Below are 11,428 nucleotides of genomic sequence, written 5' to 3'. Positions count from 1 at the left end.
CTAATATATAAGTGTAGTAAAGTGGTGTAGACATTTCCTATTGATTTCCATAATTTATGTACATCTCCTCATTTCATGGTGGTGACAGGAGACTTGACATCACTCATCTTCTTGTTGTCATCGTTTCTGTAACTTTTATATTTATTCATGTTCTATAGAGTTTTAACACGTGGTTCATACATGAACAAACTCAATACTTGATATCCAAATGAAATGTGGTACACCGATATTTCTATCTTCTGATTTCGGAACGTGTCTTCAGACTTTAGTTCCACCTGGAGTAAATCCACAAGCTACCCTGCAGTATACAAAGTCATTCAAACTAGCTGCACCTTTACCAGCTTTGAGAACACTTTCATGATCAATCATTATAAAACATATCATATATATTATTCTGAAATGGACCAATCTGCACAATGACTACTTTTACTGTCGCTACTTTCACTATATTTTGATGATAATACTTTTCTACTTTAGGAACATTTTGAATGCAGGACTTTTACTGTAACAGAGTATTCCTAGACTCTGGTACTATTACTTTTACTCAAATACAAGATCTGAGTACTTCTACTTTTAATCAAGAACAAGATCTGAGTGCTTCTACTTTTACTCAAGTACAATATATATATATATAATATATATATATACTACTTATACCACCTCTGTTTATAGCCTATGAAAAAAACTATTAGAAATAGAAGGCTAAAGCTAACGTTAGCAGATACTGACAATATATGCTAGCTAGCTAGCTCAACGATTCCTTAAATAATATTGCCACAGAAAAACTTTTCAGTTCACATCACGCTCTGCCGCTCCGACAGGGAGCTCTGCTCAGAACACCTGAACGGCCCGTTCTAACAGCTGTTCACCAGCGGTCCAGTCTGTGCCACAGTGACTCTGGACCGCACAGTTAATATTAACGAACGCACCCGTAGGTAATGTAGCTGCTGAAGCTAGACCATCATCTCGGAGCAGCAGAGCTTTATTATACATCCATGAGCAGAGCCGACAGGCAGGAAGACTCGAGCACACAGCTCGTACTTCATTATAATATATAAAAAAAGAACACCATGCGTGTCATGATGGCACATGACAGCTCACGGCCGCAGATTACTCCGGGTCCCAGATCCCATACCCCAAAAATATTTTTATTGCAGATCTACATGAATCACACAAACGACCTATTTTGGATTCAAAACAGCGAATTTCGCCGAAAGGTGACAAGTTTGCATCACTGACTGTAAATGATATTGAAATTTCAATAATTGTAAAAATCATCGCAATTAGTACATTTTAGTAAATCGTGCAGTCCTTGTAATTACACATTTATTTGCAAATGATACAACTTTTGATACATACGGACTCGATGAAAACATCTAAATGCTAAAATATCTGCAAGATTTAACAATAAATGTGGACCTTAAAAACCCCTGAAGAGATCATGTGGCTACTTTAGTGCTCAGGCGAATATTAATTATAATAACGATAGTTTCGTACCAGCATCACATTTGGCGAGTTGAGAGAGCTCTGGAGCCATGGTGTTGATGGAACGAATGTCATCGTTGGCGATAAAGGAAGATGAGGTGGAGGCCTGTGATCCAAACAGGAGTTCAAACAGAGAGTCCAGACCTTTACGATTCCCAAACGCCTCCACTACCTATGCAGACAAATAATCAAATCAGGTACAATTCATTCATAAACATACACGTTCAGCGTATCAGTGATATGTCTGATGCAGGACCTTACATAGTTGTTACAGGGAAGCATGCACCGTATCTTAGTTTCACAAGTTTGCACATGCAGACTTGGTCATGTACTTTTCATTCAAGCATACACAGGCTACAACATTTAGCTAAAGTGTATCCGCACACACAAACAGACCTCTCTGATCAAAGTGGATGAATCTGTGCTCAGATTGAGCAACATGTGTCCGGCCTGACTCTGTCGGTCGTTGGACAGCAGCTCCAGGAGCTTAGGGGCCGACTGCTCTCCTTTGGAGACTTTAGGCTTTGGTCTGGGGACCTGGTGGAAGGACAAAAAACAACAACTGTATTCAAATGTTTCTTGTCTTGGCTGCAGAAATAAAATCACTCAAATTCATCTAAAAAAAAGGGAATTAGAGCGTTTAGCTTTTAAGATCCATATTAGGCTTTTTTTCCCCCTTAATATAAATAGGGAACAATTTCCCACTTTATCAACACTTGAACATTGTTTGAAGCTGTTGCTTTTTTTTTTTTTAAAGTAAAAAGCTAAGGAAACATACAACATTATCATCTTTAAAACAGACGATTACATTTCTATAAAGTAAAAAAAAAAAACAGCATGTGTAGGATTTCTTATACCGTAATTTTCGGACTATAAGGCGTACCTGAATATAAGCCGCAGCAGCGGCATACCACTCTCGGTTCCACTTTTACTTTTGCGCGCTACCTGTCTCACTCTTTTCCGGCCTCCAGCTTTTCCTGCTGGAACCCGCCGCTTAAAGGTCGGGGTCCGCGGACCGGCCATAGAGCCCATAGAGTTAAAGGTGGTGGACTGTAACCTGTAAAATCCATAGATTTAGGAGGTCCCCTAGTGGCCGTTAGCTGTATAAATCCATAGATTTAGGAGGTCCCCTAGTGGCCGTTAGCGGTAAAAATCCATAGATTAGCCGCACCGTTATATAAGCCGCAGCGTCGAAAAATGGGGGAAAAGTCGCGGCTTATAGTCCGAAAATTACGGTAATTTGTTTTGGACATCTTAAAAGGAATCAGCCTGAACAAAAATATAACATTTGTTAATGACTGTGGTATAAGGCTAGCCCTTTTTGTGTCCGTACCTGGTGTGCCAGCAGGTAGCAGAGTGCAACCAGGTCAATGATGGCCCTCCAGGTCTGTTGGTGATCCTGAGCCAGCTTCAGCAGCAGGGTGCCAGCATGCAGGTAGAGGTGACCTCGCATCTCCACAAACACCTCGCAAAGATCGTCTGCTTGCTGGCCAGCGATGCTGCTCAGCGTCTGCATAACCTGGTCAAAACTAAACACACACAAACACACTTTAACATACAGCCGTTCTTGCAGCCATGTAGTGGCTTTAGTGTATACACTGAAACAAATAAAGGTGACGTGGTCACGTAAACCACCATGGTATAGTAATTAAAATGGTATGGTTTTTGTGAAAGACACCTTATTTGAACTCAAAGGCTCAAAAACCAAAACCTGCCTTTGGACTTAAACTAATTTACTTGTCTTTTAATACACACTCTAGAAGACACAAGACAACCACCAAGTCAAACGTATTAACGTGTTAATGCTGTTAAAGTTCATTTAACATCCAAAATGCCTGATTTTTCTATTCGTCTTTTGTAAGTGTAGAGATTTTGACTTTAAACACGATTGTTATCAAGAAGTTAGGATGTATAAATACAGCATAAAGAAAGTGTGTTGGGCGGAATTGACCTACCCTGTGAGAGCATCGAGGCTGGGCTGCATGCTGCTCTGAGACAGTGTGATTCTCAGCAGGCCGCAGTGGGCCAACAGCAGCTCTCTCTGCAGCAGCCGACACATCTTGTCATTGCTAGTGACGCTGGGCTGAGCTAGATACTCCTGCAAAAAGGCCGTACATTAGTTTTTTGTGTTATTAGGAAGTTAGACTTAAAAATATGAAATACAGAACACCATAGAAGCTTTTAAAATGTAAACTTCTACTACTGCCATTTTTTGCTGACCTGCAGTGTGCGCACCACCACTGTGTACCAGTCCAGGCTGTTGCTCAGCATGCCCTTTTTCTCAGCAGCCAGGCAATGCTTAACGGCTTCATCCAGCCGTCCGTCCTGACAGAACAGCTGCACCAGCTTCACGTTAACGTGAGCGTCAGCTGGCCGCACTGCCAGCTCTGCCTGAAGGAGGTCGAACAACCGGTTCCATCCCGGCTGGCCCTGGCGACTCAACAAACGCTCCTGTACAGAGCGGCATAGATAGACCAAAGACAGTCAGTGTGGCAGCCTCTCTTACTTTAAATAATATGCAAATATATGCTGATAAAAGGTAAATCCTGTTCAGGAACAGAAAATATAATTTAAATAAAGTGGGAGGGGTTAGAGTGAGTGCTTTGAGTTCAAAACAAGTTAAAAGAGTGGCCTCAGATGGCAGTTTACTGATGCAGTGATTAAAGGAGGGATAACTGGAGACTCAGAAGAATGGAGATTCACCTTCAGGTTGAAGACTGCAGGGTTTCCTGGCAGGAGCTTGGCGGCTTTCTCCACCCAAAACTCTGCTCTGCTGTCACATTCCTGCTTACTGACCAGCAACTCGGCCACCTTCAGCACCAGGTCCCTCTGGCCTGGATTTAAGTCCACAGACCGCTGCAAGCACACATAGAAGTGCAGACATACTAGTGTCAGTTTATACAAAAGCATTCAGTCAGGTTATATTAAACGGCAATGCCCTTCCAAAAACAACATCTATAACATTAGAAATAAGTGGGAAACAATTATTTAAATTGAATGTCTAATGAATTCAATGTCAATTTATCAGTAGTGGAGATCAGTTTATTTAAGGAATCCTCTCATGTCCATCGCATGCTCTGCCAGATGTTGCCTTTTTACTTTGTGATAACAGAAACTTGACACCTCCTCCTCACACTGTGATAAATACATGTCTGATTATTTTCTATGTACAACAGAGTCCGGGGCCACATTTATTTAGACTAGAGCTAGATGGATGTCAATGACCATAGGTATGTATGCCTTTATTATGTTTTAGCCCGTATACTGAAAGTCAAAGTCATAACAGCAAGAACTAATTATGCGAGTGTACATTAGTCTGTATTAACTAATTAACTGATATTGTTTTTAGTGCATAGCTGTTAATGCATTTATTTAGCTCTTTTCAATGGGACGTGACAAGCATAAGTGAGAAGTGTTTAGGCTAACCTGATAGACAGGTACACATTTATGCTGACACACCTAATTGGGAGTCTGACATTAAAAATAAAAGGAAACTGAATGACTAGAAATAAAGAAGTCACATCCTGGCCGCCAAAGGATCTGTAATAATGCAAGACACAGATTTCCATCCACGCCTTAGGGTTGGCTGCCTTGACATTCAATCATTTGTATGTATGTGTAATAGGAAGGGGAATTAAATGCCAATTACCTTACCTAAAATCCTGGCGAGAATGATCGTAGTTAACCAGGAACCGTGTTAACTGTTGCTGGTTAAATGCATTTACTCTTATTTTTTAATGAATCCCACCTAAATTGATGTGACATTATGAACCAATTTAATATTTCGTGACAATTTATTTTACTATTAATTATTCTAAAGCTTATCACTGGTACTTTGTTTTATTCTAAATCGAATGTGTCGTGGAGCAAAAACAAAAATAATGTAAAATAAACTTATCTTGTAACTTAAACTGTAAAATGTCTCAATCCTGATGTAACAACAACTAAAAAAGATGGTACTTGAATTGTACAATACAGTTCATGATGAATAGGTGTATAGCAGACTTTGATCATCTTTTTCTTTAGGCATAAAGTTTTGTTTTTTCAGTGACATCTTCTTCCTACCTTGTAACATCCTACGGCTTTGTTGATGTCTCCCTCTCTCTCATAGAGCTGTCCAAGGAATTTGTGGGCTTTCGGGTCTCTCTCCTGGACTTTGAGGTACTCTGATACGTGTCTAAAAAGAGCAAAGAATATGCAAGATATAATATAAAAACAGACTTCTTAAGAAGCTATAACACAAGAGAAAACCATGGGGAAGCTTGTGTGCTTACCTTTTTGCAAGTTCATATTCCTTTGCTTCAAAGTACAACTTGGCGAACAAAAACCCTTTGATGGGCTTCTGTGGAAAAATAAACATTGAAGTTTCATTTCAGTGAACCATTCAGCAATGTTGTGAGTAATGATAATCATAATTATCTTGCTTGTTATGTTAGCAAGCAGGCACAGGGATGATGACATGGTAAAACAAATGACTCCTCATACAAACATATTGTTAACTTAGGGTTATAGGATTGTCTTCACCTCTTATTTTACCTTCCTTGCCAAATAGAGCGTGTGTTTAGGACAATATAGGTATGTATTCTGTTGGTCACATCTATGGGTTCTTCACAACAAACACCCCAATATAAGTAATACAAATTCTGCTCTGTATTATATATCATTCGTACAGTTTAGTGTGATTCAGTGCCCTTATTCCTACAATGTCAAATAGCTCAAACTAGATAACTAAGTGGGCTTAGTGCTGTCAATTTCACCACCGTAAAGGATTCCGATAATGTTGATTGCAACTAAACGTAAAGTTGGTGGTGTACCAGTACAGTAACTTCTCTTCACAGATATTATAGTCTGTTAAAAGGCAGACGATTTCTGAATAAAGGTTTGACATGAAGCACCTATCAACCGACATATATTATTGTTAACAAGGCGGTTGAAGCCATGTTGTTGTACAAGTAGCCAAAGTATATGGGAGTGACGGCTGAGTTAAGTAGCATGGCTACCTTAGCTAGCGCTGCTGCCGCGCGATTCAGTGCAAAGGGGAGGACACGACGAGCCGTTAACTGCCGGTTAGCTGGCACTGCTAGCCGGGGACCAGCGGTTACACGGAACACATAATACAACCTAACGGGTTTAACAGCAACTAAATCAAAACAACAAGTACTGTTAATTCGACTCTGGTTAGTTCCTCACACCGGCTGGCTGACACATGCTGGCTGACATGATGGCAGCAACATGCTAACATTAGCTCCGGCGGCTCAACTTACCTCTTTGAGTGAGGGAGAGGAACTCTGTACTGTGGAGACGTACCGGTCCACCTCAAACTTACTCCGCCGCATGACTTCCAAACAGAGAATTCTTCCAAAATGGCTGACTAATGGGCATGTATTACCGTGAATTCACAAAATATAAAAAATTACATTAATATCGGTTACTCCGTAACGTTAACTCCCCATAGCGACATTGCGCAGTCTCATTACCATCAAATTGCAAGCGGGTCACGTGGGCCGTGAGTTCCCTTGAATCGCTCCACTAACCAATGAAAACCGAGAATTCAGTGACGCACGATGACGCACTTTATTTTGAAGGAGATGTGGTGGGCTGGCTGGGGGAACCTTCTGGACCTCGGCATTAAAGTGTATTTGAAATATTCTGCAAGAAACACTTTATGAAATTATTATAAATAACAACAATCAAACACCAATAGAAATGCACATTATATTTTGCAAACCATTTATGTTTCTTTTTTGATATGGGGAATATAGACATCCATTAATGGTTGCATGTTATTTTTCAAACCATGCATATTGCCTTCATCAGTGTGAGTTAAAGTAGAGAGTGGATTAATCAAGTACCATACGATAGTGTTATTTTAGTGTTGTCTGTGCTTTATGCAGCTAAAATGGGGGGGGAAAGTACCACAACAGTCACTCAATGTCTTTTTTTATCCTATATTCTTATCCGAGCAATGGTATCTTAGCATAAAACATCTGATTATTATTATTATTATTATATGCTTCAATATATCATGTGGAAACCATATATAACAACAAATTGTAATGCCATGTTACACTCGTAGAAAGGTAGGACAATGCAAATCAAAAACATACACACAGGTAGCATTGACATACATGTTTATTCAGATGAATTGACAAAATGACCTTAGATATAATGAAAAATAGTCTAGGACATGCACTTTGGTGTGATTACATGAATAAATATTGTTCCTTGACAAGCATTGTAATGATAAAATACAGAATAAAAGCATTGTTTTGTTTGTCTGTGTAGTCATCTCAGTTGCCCTGCAAGATATGGGAACTGACGTTAAGAGGGTACTTGTAATTCTACATGACATTAAAACATTTTGTGACACAGATAGTGAAAGTATTATCAACAAAGGCTTTGTATTTCCATTAAATAGTGGAATGTGTGTTATTATTAAACTATTATGTCAAATATAAACGTTCTATGATGAAATTATGATGATTAGTGAAACTACTTTTCCATTAGGTACAGTTGGCTTTCTCTCCTAAGAGGGTCTGAGCCCTGAGGAAGTCGCTACACCTCTCTAAGAGGATCACTTTCTCTGGATTACAAACAGCAGAGGCACATGTTCTCCAACATCTATCAATACTCCTACATCCGGTTTCTGAACATGCTGCCAGACACACAGTTACCAGTTGCCATGCAATAAGTCCTGTTACTGTGAATCTCATTATGTTCAGTATTTGTTGACAGTATTTCAGAGGTGTTGCTTCATTATCTCTACTGTAACTTTAAAGCTGATGAAAAAAAACTCAACTGTTTACACTTGGGTTATATATTTGTTACTGCTGCATTATTTTATATTAGATTGTAGGGGTGAAAACTAGCAACTCAGTGAATAGAGATTGTTTTACACATTTAATGCATTGCACATAAGAACTGCTGGCTGAGTTCATCACTGCAGCAAGCCAGTTCATCAGGATAGTATGATGTCGAAAATTCAAAATCTCATTTAGCATAATATTAAAGAAAATACACATTAATAATCCATAAAATAATACATGTTGGTAGAAAACAGGACATTATTGAGACACTATATATACACATTTAATAAAACTGTATTTTGCGCAACTGTCTTTGGGTTAACTCTTTTATACGAGAGTATCAGTAAAATAAGTCAAAAGTAATTTTCATTATGAAGCAAGGTGGCAAACAGTTTAACAGCCTTTTTTTTATTACTCTCATGTTTCTATGCTTTCTTAAAGCTCACATTCCATTTTGAAATACAGGACCAGGATTAATACATATAGTGAAATAAGGCAAGCATGTGAAAGATATACAGTGCAGTATTTATGTTTAAAGGCACTAAAGAGGTTAAAGTATAACCTGGCTGACTGACCAACAATCTGCCTGTTGGCCATCTGTCAGTTTCAGGCTATTTAAATTATCCTCTGCGATTGAAAGGACAAGAAGCGGTGCGTTCTGCTGAAATAACCGACCAAAATCTAACATACGATTGTCAATTCGGAATTGCATCTCTAATCTATTTGTCCCTTCCTATAGCTGCTCTGCTGTGTGTTTACTTCCGAGCAACAGTTTCAGAGAGCTTCTTCAGTCTCTTCTTCAGCTCCAGAGGGAACTTCTCGTAGCACTTCTTACACACGGGCTTCATGTCGAACTCCACAAACTTGTTCCTGTGGAAGAGAGAGGGACAGACGCTGTTACAGTTTGGATGAAACCAGTACCCAGTGTGCTCTGATTGGTTAGCTGTCCTGCTCTGTTGTGATTGGTCAACTGGTTAAAGATGCCCTTAGCCTATCACGAACAATGTGTTGGCGCGCTAGCCAATAGAAGCGCAAGTGTTACATAGTCACTTCACTATGTTATGAAAGTAAACATAGGAGTTTGATGGACGCAATGAATAGAATGTTTTTTGTATAGTTCCTGACAAATAGCTTTTTGTAGATTCAAATTGTTGATAAACCCAGTGAAAACATTCTGAATTGAATTTCCCCTATTGTGTACATCTTTTACAGCCACCATTTTGAAGCTAATTTCAAGTAAAACTTGGGAAAATGTTAAAAATGAATGTTTGTGTAAACCTGGATACAGATATAAAGACACACATTTAAATCGATTTCTAGACATTGTAGCACATGGAATATTTTTTGAATAACTGCTTCAATTGCTTGAATGAAAACAATCATGTTTAGTCCTTTTATTCCATTAACTCTGGCAGGCTCTCACCCCAGCTGTCCCGGACAACATTTGCTCCAAGCAGTTAATCTCTGGCAGGATAGGGCACGTGTTAAACCTGGAGAGACCTCAGCACTTCCACAGCTGTGGCCAGAAAGCTGCCGGAAGTGATTACAGCTTTAATCTCTACGCCCAGACAGACCGGGAGTCCCAAGAAACAACGCAATTCCCTCACCATGTGACTGATCTGTTTGCATAGCAGCAGTAACAAGCCCTAATCCTAAACACTGTTTCAGGCTAATAGGTATCAACTCATTTGTGTCCACTCAAACAACCTGTTCTTATTCACCTATTAAATGTTTGCTTTCATGATTTGACCTAGACTACGTATTAGAGGGATATGAGTAATAAAATGTTGTCATGGAGCATGCTTGAAAAATGATGAAAAAGTCACAACAAAAGAACAGAAACAGAAAATAAAGATGGAAACTGACCAAAGGAAGAACAGTGGAAGTGAGGAGAAAGGAAAAAGAGCGGATCACAAACACATGGGTATCAGTGATTTCTTCTTCTTGTCTTTCACGTCGCGTTCACGCTTGGCCAGCCGGCGTTTCATGTCGTCCGGCAGGCGTTCGTAGCAGTGCTTACACACCGGCTTCAGATCCACCTCCACAAACTTATCCCTGGCGGAGCAGGGAGGGGGGAGAGATGGGAAGGGTTGTGAAGGAGAAAGAGGAGGGAAGGAAGAGGCAATAATGGAGTAAAGAAGAAGGACGAGAAGGAAAGGAGAGAAGAAAGTTTGAGCAGGTAAAGGAAGGAAAGGTAAAGCAGGAGATACACACAAGGGGACACAGAAGAGAGATGATGAAGGGGGAGATGTGGAGCAAACAGTCCCCCAGACAAGGGATTAAGACTGCAGCAAATAGTCACAGATGCAGGAAAGTTGAGAAAGAGAAAATGTACAAGAGAAGAGTGGACTTGGCCATGTGAGTCTTCAGAGACTTAAACTAATACTAAATCTGTACCAAACATACTGTGATGGTGTATCTTAGACGTGTGTATTACTTACTTGAGGGTGAGCTTGGTGTTGCAGGTAGAGCAGGCAAAACAGTTGACACACCAAGCCTTGTTGAGAGCAGACACCACTGATAAAAATAGAAGAAACACTCACATGAGACACTGCTCGAGATTAAAATCATGTGACTAAAAGTTAAATGGATTCAGTCTGGAATTCAAAACATTTTCAAGAGAAATCTACAAGACAAGCAATCTGCACTCGATATAGAGATCAAAATACGTTTAAAAAATGAGAGAAGGTCAAAAGTGCTCTGATAAACCCTAATCTCACGAGCAGTCTACCCACTTAAACATTATATATTTTAAATGTTCTCACCATCTCCTTCAATAACACGATTGCAGTGGTAGCACACGTCTCCAAACAGCTGAGTGAGATGAAGGGAGAGAAACAGAGAGTGAGCAAAATGCAGCACATTTTTTTCATTTAATCATGGCTCATATAACATGCCATGGTCAAAAAACATGCAAACAAGCACACGCTACAGAGGCATTTCAAAAACGTAGAATGGTTTAGGTGGGGAAAAATCGACTTGGTTGCATTCAAAGGGCCGGTGGTAACTTTAAGATTATATAAAAATACATAATAAATATAAAATAATGAATAAATAATGAAAGCAGAAGTCTAGGGAAAATAATAGCAAGTCTCTTCATTGCGCATCTACACACAATGAGAAGCATTGTGGGACAT

At 39.6% G+C, this 11,428-nt stretch overlaps 2 protein-coding genes across 4 annotated transcripts in view; both read right to left on the bottom strand.

The window, feature by feature from the left end:
• ranbp2 (RAN binding protein 2) overlaps positions 1–6,956 on the bottom strand; it is a 21,680-nt gene extending 14,724 nt beyond the window's left edge. For both annotated transcript variants that reach the window (XM_010783477.1, XM_010783478.1), the window contains exons 1-9: positions 6,750–6,956; positions 5,760–5,827; positions 5,551–5,662; positions 4,189–4,341; positions 3,706–3,936; positions 3,441–3,583; positions 2,819–3,014; positions 1,882–2,022; positions 1,498–1,657 (exon numbers count right to left, since the gene is read on the bottom strand). In XM_010783477.1, the coding sequence (XP_010781779.1) occupies positions 1,498–1,657; positions 1,882–2,022; positions 2,819–3,014; positions 3,441–3,583; positions 3,706–3,936; positions 4,189–4,341; positions 5,551–5,662; positions 5,760–5,827; positions 6,750–6,821 (1,276 nt within the window). In that variant the 5' untranslated portion in view covers positions 6,822–6,956. The remainder of the gene's footprint in view (positions 1–1,497; positions 1,658–1,881; positions 2,023–2,818; positions 3,015–3,440; positions 3,584–3,705; positions 3,937–4,188; positions 4,342–5,550; positions 5,663–5,759; positions 5,828–6,749) is intronic.
• Positions 6,957–7,599: 643 nt separating this feature from the next.
• Positions 7,600–11,428, bottom strand: part of LOC104956039 (LIM and senescent cell antigen-like-containing domain protein 1) — a 30,376-nt gene continuing 26,547 nt past the window's right edge. For both annotated transcript variants that reach the window (XM_010783476.1, XM_010783475.1), the window contains exons 8-10: positions 11,057–11,105; positions 10,733–10,808; positions 7,600–9,161 (exon numbers count right to left, since the gene is read on the bottom strand). In XM_010783476.1, the coding sequence (XP_010781778.1) occupies positions 9,047–9,161; positions 10,733–10,808; positions 11,057–11,105 (240 nt within the window). In that variant the 3' untranslated portion in view covers positions 7,600–9,046. The remainder of the gene's footprint in view (positions 9,162–10,732; positions 10,809–11,056; positions 11,106–11,428) is intronic.

The sequence above is a fragment of the Notothenia coriiceps genome, unplaced genomic scaffold (genome assembly GCF_000735185.1).
Source record: "Notothenia coriiceps isolate Sejong01 unplaced genomic scaffold, NC01 NC01_scaffold00025240, whole genome shotgun sequence".
In the NCBI taxonomy this organism is placed as follows: Eukaryota; Metazoa; Chordata; class Actinopteri; order Perciformes; family Nototheniidae; genus Notothenia; species Notothenia coriiceps.
This window is presented reverse-complemented; position numbering and strand designations above follow the sequence as displayed.